The following is a 19,283-nucleotide window of genomic DNA, read 5'->3' as shown; positions in this document are numbered from 1 at the left end:
CACCCTAACCCTATTCCCTATAGTGCACTACTTTTGACCTATGGGCCCTGGTCAAAGAGTAGTGCACTATATAGGAAATAGGATGCCATTTGGGACGTAGTCAGTGTCTTCTGTGAACTAGTTGGGAACGTTTGACACAGTATATGACACAGAAGTATTAACTATTAACCTTTTTCACATTTACTTACTTTCATAATCCTCTTCATTCCTGGAGGAACATAGGGCATGTGCTAAAGTTTTCAAATGATAGCCGGCCTTTTCACATTTGTTATGCTTTTCATTTTTCCCATGAACACTGAAGGCTTCCTATTAGCCGTTTGCTTCTCCAATTAGTTGCTGCAGCTTCCTGTAGACATCCTGATTAAGGCGAAGCGCTTAACCAACACAGACATTGACATGGCATTCATGATGAATGTTGTTTGATTAGCATCCATATTAAACCAGCTCCTATACAGCATGCGTCCCAAATGGCACCCTATTCCCTGTATTGTGTGCATTACTTTTGACCAGGACCCGTAGGGCTCTGATCAAAAGTAATGTACTATACCCATGAGAAAAACATGCAATCATGCCTGAACAGAGAGAACACTTATTTACCATGGAAACCTTTAGAAAGGTTAACCAGCTAGGCTCTTCTATGGATGTATACCATAGCTTAAAGGCCACCAGTCTTTTTAGATCTACTGTAGGAGAATAGAGGGGGGAGCTACCTCTTTTCAAGGGATGTTTTCTCTTGAGTTAGAGAGTAAAAATGAACTGATAATGACAAAAAATAAAGAAAACACCAACATAAAGTGTTTTAATAGGGCATTAGGCCACCATGAGTCACCAGATTAGATTCAATGAGATTTGGCATAATTGTTAGGTTAGATTACTCGTTGGTTATTACTGTATTGTCGGAACTAGAAGCACAAGCAATTCGCTACACTCGCATTAACATCTGCTAACCATGTGTATGTGACAAATAAAATTAGATTTGATTAGATTATACAAGTGTCTGGAACTCGATTGGAGGGATGCGACACCATTCTACCAACACGAAATTACATAATTTGGTGTTTTATTGATGGTGGTGAAAAACACGGTCTCAGGCACCACTCAAGAATCTCCCATAAGTGTTTAATTGGGTTGTGATCAGGTGACACACACACACTTTAAACCCCTGTGCTCTTTTGAGACACCTCCTTCAAAGTCACTGAGATCTCGTCTTCTAGCCATGGTAGCCAAAATAATGGGCAACAGGGCATTTGTATACATGACCTTAAGCATAATGGGATGTTAATTGCTTAATTAACTCAGGAAAAACAACTGTCTGGAAACACCTGCTTTCAATATACTTTGTATCCCTCATTTACTTAAGTGTTTTCTTTATTTTGGCAGTTGCCTATAAGTAGAAAGACTGGTACCACTTTCTATAAAGCACGTACACTACCGTTCAAAAGTTTGGGGTCACTTAGAAATGTCCTTGTTTTTGAAAGAAAAGCATTTTTTTAGTCCATTAAAATAACATTAAATTGATCAGAAATACAGTGTAGACATTGTTAATGTTGTAAATTACTATAGGAGCTGGAAACGCCAGATTTTTTATGGAATATCTACATAGGTGTACAGAGGCCCATTATCAGCAACCATCACTCCTGTGTTCCAATGGCACGTTGTGTTAGCTAATCCAAGTTTATCATTATAAAAGGCTAATTGATCTTTAGAAAACCCTTTTGCAATTATGTTAGCACAGCTGAAAACTGTTGTTCTGATTAAAGAAGCAATAAAACTGGCCTTCTTTTAACTAGTTGAGTATCTGGAGCATCAGCATTTGTGGGTTCGATTACAGGTTCAAAATGGCCAGAAACAAATAACTTTATTCTGAAACTTGTCAGTCTATTCTTGTTCTGAGAAATGAAGGCTGTTCCATGCAAGAAACTGAAGATCTCATACAACGCTGTGTACTACTCCCTTCACAGAACAGCACAAACTGTCTCTAACCAGAATAGAAAGAGGAGTGGGAGGCCCTCGGTGCACAACTGAGCAAGATAACAAGTACATTAGAGTGTCTAGTTTGAGAAACAGACGCCTCACAAGTCCTCAACTGGCAGCTTTATTAAATAGTACCCGCAAAACATCAGTCTCAACGTCAACAGTGAAGAGGCGACTCCAGGATGCTGGCCTTCTAGGCAGAGTTCCTCTGTGTCCAGTGTCTGTGTTAATTTGCCCATCTTAATCTTTTCTTTTTATTGGCCAGTCTGAGATGTCTTTTTCTTTGCAACTCTGCCTAGAAGGCCAGCATCCTGGAGTCGCCTCTTCACTGTTGACGTTGAGACTGGTGTTTTGCGGGTACTATTTAATGAAGCTGCAGGTTGAGGACTTGTGAGGCTTCTGTTTCTCAAGTTCTTTGTTTCTGGCCATTTTGAACCTGTAATCGAACCCACAAACGCTGATGCTCCAGATACTCAACTAGTCTAAAGAAGGCCAGTTTTATTGCTGTGCTAACATAATTGCAAAAGGGTTTTCTAATGATCAATTAGCCTTTTAAAATGATAAACTTGTATTAGCTAACACAATGTGCCATTGGAACACAGGAGTGATGGTTGCTGATAATGGGCCTCTGTACGCCTATGTAGATATTTCCATAAATAAATCTGCCGTTTCCAGCTACAATAGTCATTTACAACATTAACCATCTCTACACTGTATTTGTGATCAATTTTATGTTATTTTTAATGCACAAAAAAATTTGCTTTTCTTTCAAAAACAATGACATTTCCTAAGTGACCCCAAACTTTTGAACGGTAGTGTATATAATAACATCCTTTATAATGCATTATAATACACTTATATTGTGTTATGACACTGACAGTGTCCATCGTAACTCATAAGCGGTTATAAAACATAGATTTTTTTATACTGGAGACTTCCAATGTCACAGCAGGCAGAGAGAAAAATAAGGTTAGACCGCCCTCTGCTGGTTAACTGTGACAGTATCCGTCTTGGCCTGCAACTCAGAGACAATGGCCGCATGTTCAAGATCAACTACATTGCTGTCAATGACTGCAGTGCAGACAGACTGACTGATTTACGTACAAATCACCTTGCACCCGAAATAACCACTCTTTTTATTATTTGTAGATCAGTCAATTTGATCAGCAAAATTGATCCTCTGGAACATGAGGCCAGATATTAAGCCTGCTCCCTCTCTCCCAGACGCAGAACAGAGGTCAGGGGTTAAACCTGCTCCCTCTCTGCCAGACACAGAACAGAGGTCAGAGGTTAAACCTGCTCCCTCTCTCTCTCCCAGACACAGAACAGAGGTCAGTGATTAAACCTGCTCCATCTCTCTCTCCCAGACACAAAACAGAGGTCAGAGGTTAAAAGAAGGGGCCCACATCAACCGCTCCCTCCTGGCTCTGGGTAACTGCATCAACGCCCTGAGTGAGAAACACGGCAACAAATACATTAACTACAGGGACAGCAAGCTGACGCGCCTGCTCAAGGTACAGTATGGCAACCTGTCTAAGACAAACTGACCTGACTTGCCACGTGCTTTATGAATACAATACACTACACTACACTACGATGCCATACCATATGAAACAATACAATACATAACAGTACAGTACAATGCAACTTTTTGCTGTATTTTTTTCATCATTCAGATTATTCTGCATTCCACTTGCACTCATTCACTTCCTGTTCTTATGTGTTTGATTTACAGGATTCGTTGGGCGGCAACAGTCGCACGGTGATGATAGCCCACATTAGCCCCGCCTCCCTGGCCTTCGAGGAGTCTCGCAACACACTTAGCTATGCTGACCGTGCCAAAAGTATCCGCACACGGGTGACTTAATACACAACACAATGCACGTCCTTCCCTCCATCACTGAGGTGTGGGACAACTGAAGTTTTTCTCCTATCTTTCAATTTTCAAATCAATCAATCAACCAACCAATCAAAAAGCCCTTTTTAATTAAACACAGTTATCACAAAGTGATTTAGAGTAAACCAGCATATACCCCCCCCAAAGAGCAAGTTAAAGATGCCGTTAGGTCTGCAGTATAACACAGTTATAACAAAGCACCAAACCAGTCAATATTAGGCTTCATAGTTAATCAATAGGTTCCTCCTTGCTGAACGTGTGCTACTAAATCATCAGTACACCATGTTATTACACAGCTATAACACAGTTATTACACAGTTATTACACAGTTATTCCACTGTTATAACACAGTTCTCTCTCCAGGTAAAGAGGAACCTGCTGAATGTGTCCTACCACATTGCTCAGTACACCAACATCATCTCTGACCTGCGCAGCGAGATCCAGCGGCTCAAAAAGAAGATCGCTGATCAGGCTGGACGTCAGCTCAACCTTGACCGAGCTGACATCCGCCATGTCCAGGGTAAGGACCTTACCTTGACCTCTAATTGTTCCCTCGCCTCCTCACTGTGTGTGTGTGTGTGTGTGTGTGTGTGTGTGTGTGTTGGTTGGTTCTTCTATCTTTGTGGGGACCTAAAATCTCCAAAGTCCCCACAAGGATAATAAGACAAGGAAAATTCTCCCTCATTGGGATATTTCCCACGCCCCCATGAGGACAAAGGCTATTTTAACCTTAGGGGTTAGGTTTAGGGTTAGAGCTAGTGTAAGGGGTTAGGGTTAGGATTTAGGGTTTGGGTTAAGGTTAGGTATGTGGAAAATAGGATTTTGAATGGAAATACATTTTAAGTCCCCACTATGGAGATTCATTTTAGGTCCCCACTATGGAGATTCATTTTAGGTCCCCACTATGGAGATTCATTTTAGGTCCCCACTATGGAGATTCATTTTAGGTCCCCACTATGGAGATTCATTTTAGGTCCCCACTATGGAGATTCATTTTAGGTCCCCACTATGGAGATTCATTTTAGGTCCCCACTATGGAGATTCATTTTAGGTCCCCACTATGGAGATTCATTTTAGGTCCCCACTATGGAGATTCATTTTAGGTCCCCACTATGGAGATTCATTTTAGGTCCCCACTATGGAGATTCATTTTAGGTCCCCACTATGGAGATTCATTTTAGGTCCCCACTATGGAGATTCATTTTAGGTCCCCACTATGGAGATTCATTTTAGGTCCCCACTATGGAGATTCATTTTAGGTCCCCACTATGGAGATTAATTTTAGGTCCCCACTATGGAGATTAGTTTTAGATCCCCACTATAGAAATTAATTGTAGGTCCCCACGAGGATAGAAGAACAAAACGTGTGTGTGTGTGCCTCCAACAGACAATAACACTTCTCTCCTCCACTGCCACCAACACAGCGGAGGTGCAGGCCCACAGCACGCAGGCGAGCCGGGCAGAGATGGACCAGCTGAGGGAACAGCTCCTAGAGGCCTTCAGGAGCCAGATGGAGATCAGGAGGAGCCTGATGGAGCTGGACAACAGCAACATGGAGATCCAGATGGACACCTCCAAACACCTGCTCACCATCGCAGAGTATGTGTCTTAGGATGCGTCTCAAATGGCACTCTATTCCCTATATAGTGCACTACTTATGTCCAGCGCCAATAGGGCTCTATATAGGGAATAGGGTACCATTTGTGACCTACAATAATCTCATACCACTGCCTCTATACCTGTAGCCTTTACCTGTAGCAGTTAAATTACTGTGATAGATAACATAAGTGTGTCTCAACCCCTGTTGTTTGTGCCCTCCTGTAGTTGGGAGCAGGAGCGGAGTCGTCGTCGCAGGAAGTGGCGCGCGGAGAGGAGGAAGGAGAGCTTCAGTAAGGAGGAGAGTGAGAAGGACTCTGACTGCCCTGAGTCTCCCCCAGACAGCACTGAGACCCAGGAAGTAGCCATGGCCAGGGAGAATCTGGTCACTCTCATGGCTGAACAAAAGAAGATACGCAAACAGAAGGTAGGTTATTGTAGTCCCCCGTTCTCACCTCTAGAGGGAACTACAGAATCACACACACAGCTTAGGCCAGAGTTTTCCAAACTTGGTCCAGGGGTTCCCTGTCGGTGCAGGTTTTGGGGTTTTGCCCTAGCATTATACAGCTGGTTCAAATAATCATAGTTTGATGATGAGTTGGTTATTTTAATCAGCTGTGTAGTGCTAGGGCAAAAAAACTAAAAGTGAACCCACGGGGGCCACAGGATGGAGTTTGGGAAACCCTGTCTTAGGCTACCCAGCTTCAAATCAAATCTGGTAGCGTACACATATTTTGCAGAGGTTATCGCAGGTACAGTGAAATGCTTATGTTTCTAGCTCCAACAGTGCAGTAATACCTAACAATACAAAACATTACACTCAAATCCTAAAAATAAAGGAATATAGAAATATAGAGCAAAGTTAGTCTAGAATATAAATATATATATCATGGTGTGTATAAACATTATATGAATATAAAATGTGTGTTCAGCAGTATTTATATAGGATGATCCATGACTACAATACAGTATATACATATAAAGTGGGTAAAACAGTATGTAAACATGATTCAAGTAACCAGTGATCGATGACTATGTACATAGGGCAGGGTTGAGTACCGGGTGGGAGCCGGCTAATAAGTGACTAAAGTTCAGGACAGGATACTGGGAGGAGTCTAGCTAGTGGTGACTATTAAAAAGTCTGATGGCCTGGAGATAGAAACTGTTTTAATGTAGACTCAGCTTAAAGGTAGACTCTGTGAAATGACGTTGCCACGAGCAGCACCGCAGATATTGAGATGAGTGAGATGCAAGACTTCTCTCTCACAAAGTCAAACACAGTTTCTGCGCATGTGCATGGGTTCGCTTCACGCTGTTAAGAGCGTGGTGTAGCCCCTGGACTAAAACAGCGGAGAAGTAGAGCTTCAACGCTCTTAGTTGTTACAAAAATGTAGCCACTATGCTGTTTACTTTCTGCATCTATGTCATATTGCTGAGTCTACCTTGTGAACTAGACAACAGAGCTCGTAGTCCTAAAAAAAGGAAATGAGTTAGCCATGCATGGCTCATTGGTCCATGTATAAAACCTGAAAATTAGGTCTGAGGTTAACACAGGCTTAGGAGATCGCATGCATTTTGTTCTATTTTTTAATTATTTTTACCTTTATTTAACTAGGCAAGTGTCAGTATCTCCCTAGGAGAGGTGGGTGTGGAGTCAGGCGCAGGAGAGCAAGAATATCCAAGTAGGGCGTTTATTTACTGTCCACCAACACAACAGGTACAGGCCCACAAACGTAGCCACAAGAACACAGGAACGCAGTCTAGTAACCCAAACGGAGGAAACAATCCTCTGGGCGTAACAGTCCCGTGAAAATACACCTGCTTAACAGTAAAAAAAAAAAAACGCAGCCCAAACCAACGACAGTAATACAAACAAAAATGTATTTCTCTAAGATTAATGAAAAATAATAGTATAACACTAATATTACAGCTGTGAGTCTGATTTGGTGAGTTTCAGAAGAAGCTTTGCACTCCGGTATTGTGCAATATTGTTTTTTTTTTATTCTTCAAGCTCTATCAAGGTTTTGGAAATCATGGCTAGACAGGAATTTTCAAGTCTCTCCACAGATTCTCAATCAGATTTAAGTCAAAACTCAGGAACAGTCACTGTCTTCTTGGTAAACAACTCCAGTGCAGATTTGGCTTTGAGTTATAGGTTATTGTCCTGCTGAAATGTGAATTCCCCACCCAGTGTCTGGTGTAAGACTGAGCAGACTGAAGGTCCCCACAAAAAAAAAACTCTAGACCACCTTTACTCCACACACAGACTCATTCAAAGCTCTCCCTCGCCCTCCATTTGGCAAATCTGACCATAAACCATAAGCAGGTTTTCCTCTAGGATTTTGCCTGTGCTTTGCTCCATCCCATTTCTTTTCATCCTGAAAAACTCCCCAGGCTTTGCTGATGTCAAGCATACCCATAACATGATGCAGCCACCAACATACCATACTTGAATAATTGCATTTAGGCCAAATAGTGTATTCCTTTGGTACATTTGTATTCTTCTTTTCACTCTGTCATTTAGGTCATTATTTTGGAGTCACTACAATGTTGTTGATCCGTCCTCAGTTTTCTCCCATCACAGCCATTGAACTCTGTAGCTGTTTTAAATCCCCATTGAACTCATGGTGACATCCCTGAGCAGTTTCCTTCCTGTCCTGCAGCTCCGTTCAGAAGGACGTCTGCATCTTTGATGTGTCTGGGTAGTTTAATACATCGTCCAGAACATAATTATTAACTTGACCATGCTTAAAGATACAGAATATTCAATGTCTGATTTGTTATTGTTACTCATCTACCAATCACTGCCCTTCTTTATGAGGCTTTCGAAAAGCTCTGTGGTCTTTGTAGTTGAATCTGTTCTTGAAATTCAATACTTGACTGAGGGACCTTATTATTGTTGTATGGTGTATGATGTTGTATGTATGGGGGACAGAGGAAGGTGTAGTCATTAAAAAGTAATGCCAATCCCTACTATTTCACACAGAGTGAGTCCATATATCTTATGTGATTTGTTGGGCAATATTTGACTTCTGAACTCATTTAGGTTTGCCTAAACAAAGGGGGTGAATACTTATGCAATGACAATATTTTCATTTTAAAATGTTTATTAATTTGTAAAAGATTTGTTGAATTATCTTTTCAATTCAATATATTTAAATCCCACTTTGTAACGCAACAAAATGTGAAAAAGGTTCAAGAGGGTGTAGACTTTCTATAGGGAAAGGGGAAACCTAGGCAGCTGCACAGCTCTGAATGCATTCAACCAAAATGTGTCTACCGCATTTAACCCAATCCCTCTGAATCAGAGAGGCTGCCTTAATTGAAATCATTGGCACCCGGGAGCAATTGTTGGGGGTTAACTTGGGCAGAATGACCGATTTTTCCACCTTGCCGGCTCAGGGAATCAAACTAGTGACCTTTCGGTTACTGGCCCAATGCTCTTAACCGCTATGACACCTGCCACCCACAGGCACTGTAATATCAGTCAGTTAACGTGACCTTTATGAATTATGAAGCCTTTTATTCGCTTCATGTGCTTGTTTTCATTACATAAATGCTTCAAAATAGCTGAACAATAGAGATAAGATCTCCTAAACCTGTGTTTATCACATACTTTATTTTTGGTGTTTATCCAAAAAATCCATAAATTTCCCCATAGGCTTTGACCAACGATCCATGGCGGAGTTAGCATCCGTTAGTGCTTACTAAAAGCATCCATTACTATTGCTCTCTATTGTACAGTACAGAGGTGGCCGGTGGTATTGGAGGACGGACTCATTGTCATGGCTGAATTGTAATGAATAGAACGGTATTAAGCACATGGTTTACAATGGTTTATTCCATTTAATCTACTCCCACCAGCCTCCCCTTGTACAGTAGACCCACGTGTACCATGATGAGAACCTACTATGGTGAGGATTCCATTAAGCCCTGCCTGCTGTTTGTCCTCATGTCCTGTAGGCGTCGCTAGAGAGCCACTTTGTGGAGCTGCGCGAGCGGGCCAGGCGCCTGGAGGAGCTGCTCCCTCGCAGGGTGAGCTGCGAGGAGCAGAGGGAGGTGCTGGGCCTCCTCTGTAAGGTCCACGAGCTGGAGATCGAGAACGCTAAGATGCAGTCCCACGCCCTGCTCAAAGACAACGTGATCCGGCAGAAGAACTTTGTGGTGCAGCGTTTCGAGCAGCACCGCCACCTCTGTGACGAGATCATCCAGCAGCAGAGACAGTTCATTAACGGTGTGTCCAAACAACACCGTAAACAAACACTACTTCATTTGTTTTACTACAATGGCTATAGACTTCAGACTTCGGTATTTTTGAAGAGGAGCTCTAGAAGTCACTATCCAGGGTCTACATTTTAGTGATCTTGCAAACGCAGTGAGATTGATTGAATGAGTAACATTTAAATGGTGTGTATGTAAGTGTTGTGTAGGGAAGAGTATTAGTACTAAGGAAAGAGAAAAAATAAATTAACAGCTACGGGGATGGTACTTCAAAAAATATTTTGAGAATAAAGTCTAAATACAATTTTGTGAATAAAGTGGCAATATTTATACAATAAAGTGGCAATATTTCGACAATAAACTTGAAATTAAATTTTGAGAATAAAGTCGAAGTTATATTTCCAGATTAAAGTAGGGGTTTGATTAACTGCTTGTTTCCTTTGGCTCACTGTTGCTGTGCACATCACCGTGGAATGCCTGCAGTTAGATGACCTGATAAAACTATACTTTAGAATTGGCTTTGGTAAAAAAGGAAATCCTTTCTCTTTTAGGACATAATAACCATATTATTATAAGTCGGCCTATTAGGACCTGGAAGAGGTGGTGCCACAGATTCTTTTCAGAAGGATGAACCACACGGGCTCTGATGAGGTATTTTATCTGTCTGTGTGATTACATAGGTAGAGACAGGTGTGTGTGGCAAGAGCATCTAAAACACTCGTTCAAACAGGCGTCTCACACACACACACACACACACAGTATCCCCAAAGCAATACCATTCTAACGGCCATGGTGCGTGGTCAGACTGCAAAGAGACATCAGTCCCTGATGCACGCAACGCTACAATGTTATCCTCAAACCCCTGCGTCTGCCAACATCGTGCATAGTATATTTTAGGGAGTAACAGCTAGGCCAGCAGCCTACATGTCGAAAGGTTAACTTACAAATTTGTGCGCGATCAATGGTGTTTTATGTATGCTACACTTCCAATGAAGTATCCTCATAGGCCTATGCCAGCCAGTTTATTATCTTGTGAAAGTAGGTCACGGATTGCATGAACTAGGATTGCGCGTCTCTGTCGGGCTCAAGGGCTGCCCCCAAACCCCAGTTCTCTTCGCATTCAGTGACAGTGGCAAGAACTTATTTTGTTTGTTAGTGCTCACCATTGCCGTTATAAGAGTGTATGCCTTTAGTCTGAAATTGTGTGTGTGTGTGTGTGTGTGTGTGTGTGTGTGCGCAAGTTATTAGATCCTTCTTACTAAAGCCAATTCTAAAGTATAGTTTCCCCATGTCATCTAACTCAGACATTTCCACAGTGGAGTGCACATCAACAGGGAGGCAGGGAGACATGTACTTAACCAAATCTCCTACGTTAATCTTGAAATATAACTGTGACTTTATTCCAAAAATGTTGGCTTTATTCTCATGATTACATTTCAAAATATTGCCACTTTAAATACTATTGTGCAAAAAATAATAATCTAACTACCACCACCTGTCGCTGTTTATTTCTGTTTTCTCTTTACTTGGCTGTAATACTCTTCCGTAGTTGTATGTTTAGTGTTGTAGTATGACTACTCTAACATGGTTGATGTTGTGTTGTAGTGTGACTAGTATTCTAACCTGTGTTGTGTTGCTGCAGACCACAGCCTTCTGGTGCCCCCCCACCTTCAGGAGCTGTATGGGATGTACATGAGAGAGCTGGACGAGAGGAACCTGGACAGAGCCATGGCCCTGGACAAGGTCACTGGATGCACACTCAAGGTAGGCAACAGATACACACACACACACCACACACATGCACACACACACATGAACAGCCCTGGACAAGATCACTGGACTCAGATAGAGAACGTGATTAAGATTGAAACCGAGATCACACACAATTATAATACACTGCTCAAAAAAATAAAGGGAACACTTAAACAACACAATGTAACTCCAAGTCAATTTCTGTGAAATCAAACTGTCCACTTAGGAAGCAACACTGATTGACAATAAATTTCACATGCTGTTGTGTAAATGGAATAGACAACAGGTGGAAATTATAGGCAATTAGCAAGACACCCCCAATAAAGGAGTGGTTATGCAGGTGGTGACAACAGACCACTTCTCAGTTCCTATGCTTCCTGGCTGATGTTTTGGTCACTTTTTAATGCTGGCGATGCTTTCACTCTAGTGGTAGCATGAGACGGAGTCTACAACCATCAATGCGAGCTGTGGCAAGAAGGTTTGCTGTGTCTGTCAGCGTAGTGTCCAGAGCATGGAGGCGCTACCAGGAGACAGGCCAGTACATCAGGAGACGTGGAGGAGGCCGTAGGAGGGCAACAACCCAGCAGCAGGACCGCTACCTCCGCCTTTGTGCAAGGAGGAGCAGGAGGAGCACTGCCAGAGCCCTGCAAAATGACCTCCAGCAGGCCACAAATGTGCATGTGTCTGCTCAAACGGTCAGAAACAGACTCCATGAGGGTGGTATGAGGGCCCGATGTCCACAGCTGGGGGTTGTGCTTACAGCCCAACACCGTGCAGGACGTGTGGCATTTGCCAGAGAACACCAAGATTGGCAAATTCGCCACTGGCGCCCTGTGCTCTTCACAGATGAAAGCAGGTTCATACTGAGCACATGTGACAGACGTGACAGAGTCTGGAGACGCCGTGGAGAAGGTTCTGCTGACTGCAACATCCTCCAGCATGACCGGTTTGGCGGTGGGTCAGTCATGGTGTGGGGTGGCATTTCTTTGGGGGGCCGCACAGCCTGCCATTAGGTACCGAGATGAGATCCTCAGACCCCTTGTGAGACCATATGCTGGTGCGGTTGGCCCTGGGTTCCTCCTAATGCAAGACAATGCTAGACCTCCTGTGGCTGGAGTGTGTCAGCAGTTCCTGCAAGAGGAAGGCATTGATGCTATGGACTGGCCTGCCCGTTCCCCAGACCTGAATCCAATTGAGCACATCTGGGACATAATGTCTCGCTCCATCTACCAACGCCACGTTGCACCACAGACTGTCCAGGAGTTGGCGGATGCTTTAGTCCAGGTCTGGGAGGAGATCCCTCAGGAGACCATCCGCCACCTCATCAGGAGCATGGGAGGTCGGGAGGTAGGGAGGTCATACAGGCACGTGGAGGCAACACGCAAATGAGCCTCATTTTGACTTGTTTAAAAAAATATATATATTTTACCCCGTTTTCTCCCCAATTTCAATGTATCCAATTGTTTTTAGTAGCTACTATCTTGTCTCATCGCTACAACTCCCGTACGGGCTCGGGAGAGATGAAGGTTGAAAGTCATGCGTCCTCCAATACACAACCCAACCAAGCCGCACTGCTTCTTAACATAGCGCGCATCCAACCGCACCAATGTGTCGGAGGAACACCGTGCACCTGGCAACCTTGGTTAGTGCTCACTGCGCCCGGCCCGCCACAGGAGTCGCTGGTGCTTCGCCCCACGGACCTCCCGGTCACGAACCCAGAGTCTCTGATGGCACAGCTGGCACTGCAGTACAGCGCCCTTAACCACTGCGCCACCGGGAGGCCCATTTTGACTTGTTTTAAGGACATTACATCAAAGTTGGATCAGCCTGTAGTGTGGTTTTCCACTTTCATTTTGAGTGTGACTCCAAATCCAGACCTCCATGGGTTGATAAATTTGATTTCCATTGATAATTTTTGTGTGATTTTGTTGTCAGCACATTCAACTATGTAAAGAATATTTCATTCATTCAGATCTAGGATGTGTTATTTTAGTGTTCCCTTTATTTTTTTGAGCAGTGTATATAAACGTATCCTTCCTCCTCTACCATTTGCTGTCTCCAGGAGGCCTCCCTGCCCAAGATCAGCCTACCCAGCCGAGGTCGTGGCCTGCTGCAGGACGTGGACTCAGACCAGGAGAGCGTTCGCACCATGGGCTCAGAGACCAGGCATGGCAGGGCCAAGGCCCGCAGACACACCCTGCCACCTATCCTACCTGAAGCTGAAGGGTAAGAGGACAGAGGGATTTGGAGGACGGGAGAGACGGTGGTGGTTGGTTTAGGAAGAAGAAACACTTTAGTCTGTATCTCCACCTTCTATAGAAGGACATTCGTCTAACTGACTTTTTCTCTCTCTGTCGTTCTTTCTCTCTCTCTCGCTCTCTATCTATATTTCTCCTTCCCCCTACCTCCTTCCTGCTCCCTCTCACAGAGACAACAACCGGGTGTTTAAGAGCATTCCCCATGCCAGACAGATGAAACATTCTGCTGTGATGACCCCTCCTCCCATCCACATCAATGGCCAGGGGAACAGAGAGGTGAGAACCCCGTACCATCCACACTGTGATATATACTAGGGCCGATACAGCTGTTGCCATTACACCTGAAGTGTGGAGACTCCATAGTAATGGAGGCTACAGCCATATCAGGGCAACATTTCTACCAGGTTTCATATGTATATACTCCCGTCTGAGAGTGTGAGTATAATGCCACATGTCCCCTCTCCTCTGTCCTCTACAGCTGCAGCCATTGGCTCCAGAGACCACTCTGAGCTACTGCCACCTCAGCCACAGTGTCAGCAGTCACCTGGACTCCTCCCCTGAGAGCAGCGAGACGGGCCAGGATGTCCCCCTCACACGCAAGGGTAAGCGACCCCCAATGGCTACAGCAGACAGGAGTGTTACGGAATAGGGAGTACTTTGGGTACAGATATAGGATCTTAATTTGAGCCAGTTTGCTACAGCGGTCAGTTTGCTACAACAGGTCATATGAATTATTATGTGACTATAATTAATGGACATTTTTGTAGAGATTGATACATTTGTCGTAAAGGAAAATCAAGTCTGAAATTTCAAAGTGGAAATTACAAACTTTAGAAGCCTTTTTAAACCTTAAATACACTACAAGTTTTATATTTTCTGCATTGCAGGAAAGTACTCATGCAACAGTGTGATCAAATTAAGATCCTACATCTGTAGTTGTGGGCACAGACCACAAACTGATCGAATACAGAATATAGCCGTTATATAATCTAGGGACGATTGGGGAGAATAACGTTTATATTTTAATATCTTCAGGGTGCTGGTGTACTAGATGCGTTCGTAGTAGAACCTCTGTCTCGATGTCCTACTAATCAAATGTCTCCCTTGATTCAACAGAGAGGCAGCAGATCCTCAAAGGGATCCACAACATCGCAGTGAAGGCTGCTTGCCGCCGCTCCAAAGCCCTGGAAGTGGACGCCCTGAGGCTGCCCCCTCCTCCCTCCCCCCTGGACCCCAAGAAGCACAAGAGCAGCCTGTCTCTGAGTGAGGCGCCCCCTAGGGGCCTGGCCCTGCTTCGCGGCCGGCAGCCCAGCCCCGAGCTCCGCCACGCCACCTCAGATGAGAACCTATCCAGCAGCACAGGGGAGGGGCCTGGCTCCCAGGGCACCTGGACACGCACACGCAACCGCCAGCCCGCCCCCAAGAACCCAAACCCCACCCTGCGTGAGCAGGACTTCGAGGCTCGCCGCCGGAAGAGACGCTCCCGCTCATTCGAGGTCACAGGTCAAGCAGTAAGTAGCGTGTTCATTATCTAGCTCCCTGAGGATTTTATTATTCAGTAATGTATGTTAGTAGAGTCATCAGCAGCTGTGATTGATTGATTGATGTATTGATTGATTGACATATGAAGTCTATATAGATATATAAAGAGAGGAAAGTATAAAGTCTACATAGACATATAAATATATAAAGAGAGGAAAGTATAAAGTCTAGACATATAAAGGGGCTCCAACCGCAGACAATGTTACAGTACATAGCCTACATGATATCAGCCCTAACACACTTCTCAATCCCTCCCCCTGCTCAGCTGTCTCAGTCTAAGACCATGGCAGCCCAACGTGTCCGCCCACTGGACAGCACTTCAGACCCCCACCTCCACATCAACGGCCAGCCCCAGGCCCCCCTGCAACGCCCACAGCACAGGGGGGTCCCTCCTCTCACCAAGGTTCGGCTTCCCCACAACAACCACCAAACAGGTCAGCCTCCCTTTTCCTACACCTCTAGATTAAAAAATACAAAATATTGCTGCAAAAATCCATGGCGGGGTTCAAGGCCTATGGCACCCACAGCACCACCATCAGGACAAATTGGATGAATTGCCCTTGGATATTGGCTTATCTCCTTACTGTGTAGCTAATGAAATATATTGACATACTGTACTGTTCGTAAACAGGGCTCTAATGCTTTTTACAGGCCCCATCACAGAGTCCTCCCCAGTCCATCTGAGCAACCTGAAGCGTGCGTCCCAGCTGCGCCAGCCCCAGCCCCTACTCTACGTCACCACCACGGGCACCGGAGGCCAGCGCACCCGCAGGCACTGAGGGCCTACTAGCCTGCCACTCTAGGGTCATGTTCATTAAGGCATGGAATGGAAAACATTTAGCAATGTTTGTTGCCTAATGGACACGACCCAGGGTTTTCTTACACAGGACCCCCCAACACCAGCACTACCCTGACCAGCTGACCCTGAGAATGTGGACTAGACTAGACTGGACTGGACTGGACTGTACAAAACTGGACTCTCCAGTCTCCACCTTCATGCTCCTGATTGGCCTACAGCCCAGTCTAACCCTGCAGCCTTGAGCCCCCCAATGAGAGGGGGCTTACACATGACCCCCACCTCCACACTGGCTGTATGTTGAACCCAGAGACCTAGCTTTTCCTTGTGCTGATTACATAGAGAGACACTAATAGGATGGATGATGCCCCTAGACAAGAGGATTGAATACCTCACCATCACAGTCTCCAAAGATGACTCTTCTGTCTGTGAGTGAGTCCAAAATGGCACCCAAGTGGCCCTGGTCAAAAGTAGTGCACTATATTGGGGAATAGGTTGCCATTTCAGACACACTGTGACTGTTTTTCCTTGCTCCTCGTTTCCCTCGTTTCCACTGCTCAAGTGTTCCTGTGAGTGACCGTCCAGTGGCCACCACTGACCGCTACCATGGCTCTGTACACACTCGGGTTGTACAAATGATTTGGCACAAGAATTTTACTCCGTAAAAATAATTACAAGCATTGTGGACTCTCACCGCACAATAGTTGTGTACACATTTTTTTGTGCAGACAAACTATGTTGTATCACAAAAATATCAGTTGTATCACAACCAATGTGTCATATGCGTCTGTTGTAGAACCTGAGTGGTAAGGGCCTATGCTGTAAAGCAGACAGTACTAATTGTTGCGCAACAATAGACTAGTAGACTACATCATACTGCTTTGATGACACTAAATGCTTATTATCATGATAATGTGCTGATGAAGCCTCAATGTTACATCAAGCTAATGAATGAATTGATTTTTAAGAAATGTTAACTAATGTAATTTATAGACAGTCAGGCAGCTGTTTTTGGGTCAATCCAACCTTGTTGCTTTGAAGTTAAATTACAAATAAGTCCTGGACATTATTTAGAGGATGGAGAAAACAGCTAGCCTGGTCCCAGATCTGTGCTCTTGCCATCTTAATCACTATCATTGTGGTGCCAAATGTTTGGCATCACAATGAGTGACAGAGAGTTGGCATGATAACACAAACAGACTGGCACTCAGGATAGAAAACAGGACCCAGTACATCAACATTCTCTGAGTGTAGATTTGAATATTATTATTATCATTCACTACTACATAGAGCTGTAATCCAGGTATAATCTCAATCTCAGTTATCAAAAGCACATAATGAGATCAGAGAAACGTGACCTTCTGGATGATTACTGTGCACTTTTGTATTCAGCTTGATGTACAGTCTATACATTCACATTGTGTGCTTCCCAAATGGCACCGTATTCCATATATGGTCTTTGGTCAAAAATAGTGCACTAAATAGGGAATATGGTGCTATTTTGGACAGTCATTGAAACAGCCCACGGTCTATGCCTTTTTCTTATCACCTACCCAGACATGATTTGATCCTGTGTTAGATGTGCTTAATATCCCCCCCCCCCCCCCCAATGTGGCACTTCAAAACGCATTCCCAACTGTGGATGGTTGTTGTTTTTTATTCCCATTTTACGGCTGCCTTTTCTTGTTATTATCCAAATTACAGTCTTTGTCATTGTTTTCATATTTACATTTTTTTCTATTTGTTTTGTAAAAAAAAAAAAAACATTTTATAACTAAATAAATTCTAGTAAAAACCTAAAGATGTTTGTGATGTGATTAATGTGTATGTAAGCGTTCTGGGGAAGTCTACCCTAGGTACAGATCTAGGATCAGCTTCCCTTTCCCCAATCACAACCTTAATCATTAGTAGGGAACACTGATCCAATATCAGTGTCTAGGGCAACTTCACCCCACACCGTATGTAAGCGCTGCAGTTCACTTCCTCAACAGTAGATAGAGTAACGAAACCCTGAAACAGGGTGATCAAAAACATCTGCAGTACTACCAAACGACCACTATATGCTCCTCCTGTCCTTTCATGTCCTATGACAACTTCAGTACACAATGTTCCAACAAAGGTCTTTGTGCTGATGTGTGATCAAAACAACTCTTTCCCCAATTGTATACTGAACAAAAATATAAACGCAACGTGCAATAATTGTATGATTATACTGAGTTACAGTTCATATGAAAATCAGTCAATTGGCCAGAATCTATGGATTTCACATGACTGTGTATGGGCTCAGCCATGGGGGAGCCCACATGGGAGCCAGGCACAGCCAATCGGAATGAGTTTTTCCCCACAAAAGGGCTTCATTACTGACAGAAATATTCCTCAATTTCATCAGCTGTCCGAGTGGATGGTCTCAGACAGTCCCGCAGGTGAAGAAGTCAGATGTGGAGGTCCTGGGCTGGCGTGGTTATACTTCATCTGCAGTTCTGAGGCCAATAAGATGAACTGACAAATTCTCTAAAACGACGGAGGTGGCTTATGGTAGAGAAATTAACATTCAATTATCTGGCAACAGCTCTGGTGGGCGTTCCTGCGGTCAGCATGCCAATTACACGCTCCCTCAAAACTTGAGACATCTGTGGCATTGTGTTGTGTGACAAAACTGCACATTGTAGAGTGGCCTTTAAATTGTACCCAGCACAGTTTCTTGATATGCCACACTTGACAGGTGGATGGATTATCTTGGCAAAGAAGAAATGTGCACTAAAAGGGATGTAAACAAATTTGTGCACAGAATTTGAGAGAAATACGTTTTTTGTGTGCCTATGGAACATTTCGGGATCATTTACTTCAGCTCATAAAACATGGGACCAACACTTTACATGTTGTGTTTATATTTTTGTTCAGTATAAGTGATACCAAATCTAGACTTTGGTAATAACAGTGTCTTTGGAAAGTATTCAGACCCCTTGACTTTTTCCATGTTTTGTTAGGTTACCATCAGGTTTTTGGTCACCTCCTTGGCCAAGGTCCTCCCCCGATTGCTCAGTTTGGCTGAGCAGCCAGCTCTAGGAAGAGTCTTGGTGTTTCCAAACTTCTTCCATTTAAGAATGAGCTAATACTCTATAAGAGGAGCAGGATCTCAAGCAGTAGAAAACGAGAGGTGCTGGAACTCATCTCCGGTGAGCTCCTGACCAATTCAAGCATTGGTAGACAGGAAACACTCCACAAAGTGTTTTTCTGAAGTAGTGTT

General features: G+C 43.9%; 1 protein-coding gene across 1 annotated transcript in view; it reads left to right on the top strand.

Annotated features, from left to right (window-relative positions):
- LOC139375661 (kinesin family member 19) overlaps nucleotides 1–17,664 on the top strand; it is a 76,475-nt gene extending 58,811 nt beyond the window's left edge. Inside the window, exons 7-19 of the mRNA XM_071117466.1 lie at nucleotides 3,342–3,488; nucleotides 3,710–3,832; nucleotides 4,235–4,391; nucleotides 5,296–5,470; nucleotides 5,696–5,894; nucleotides 9,431–9,701; nucleotides 11,331–11,452; nucleotides 13,503–13,666; nucleotides 13,869–13,974; nucleotides 14,177–14,300; nucleotides 14,815–15,209; nucleotides 15,506–15,674; nucleotides 15,892–17,664. Of these exons, the coding sequence (XP_070973567.1) occupies nucleotides 3,342–3,488; nucleotides 3,710–3,832; nucleotides 4,235–4,391; nucleotides 5,296–5,470; nucleotides 5,696–5,894; nucleotides 9,431–9,701; nucleotides 11,331–11,452; nucleotides 13,503–13,666; nucleotides 13,869–13,974; nucleotides 14,177–14,300; nucleotides 14,815–15,209; nucleotides 15,506–15,674; nucleotides 15,892–16,019 (2,280 nt within the window). The 3' untranslated portion in view covers nucleotides 16,020–17,664. The remainder of the gene's footprint in view (nucleotides 1–3,341; nucleotides 3,489–3,709; nucleotides 3,833–4,234; nucleotides 4,392–5,295; nucleotides 5,471–5,695; nucleotides 5,895–9,430; nucleotides 9,702–11,330; nucleotides 11,453–13,502; nucleotides 13,667–13,868; nucleotides 13,975–14,176; nucleotides 14,301–14,814; nucleotides 15,210–15,505; nucleotides 15,675–15,891) is intronic.
- Nucleotides 17,665–19,283: the final 1,619 nt, after the last annotated feature.

Source organism: Oncorhynchus clarkii, chromosome 20 (genome assembly GCF_045791955.1).
Source record: "Oncorhynchus clarkii lewisi isolate Uvic-CL-2024 chromosome 20, UVic_Ocla_1.0, whole genome shotgun sequence".
Taxonomy (NCBI): domain Eukaryota; kingdom Metazoa; phylum Chordata; class Actinopteri; order Salmoniformes; family Salmonidae; genus Oncorhynchus; species Oncorhynchus clarkii.
This window is presented reverse-complemented; position numbering and strand designations above follow the sequence as displayed.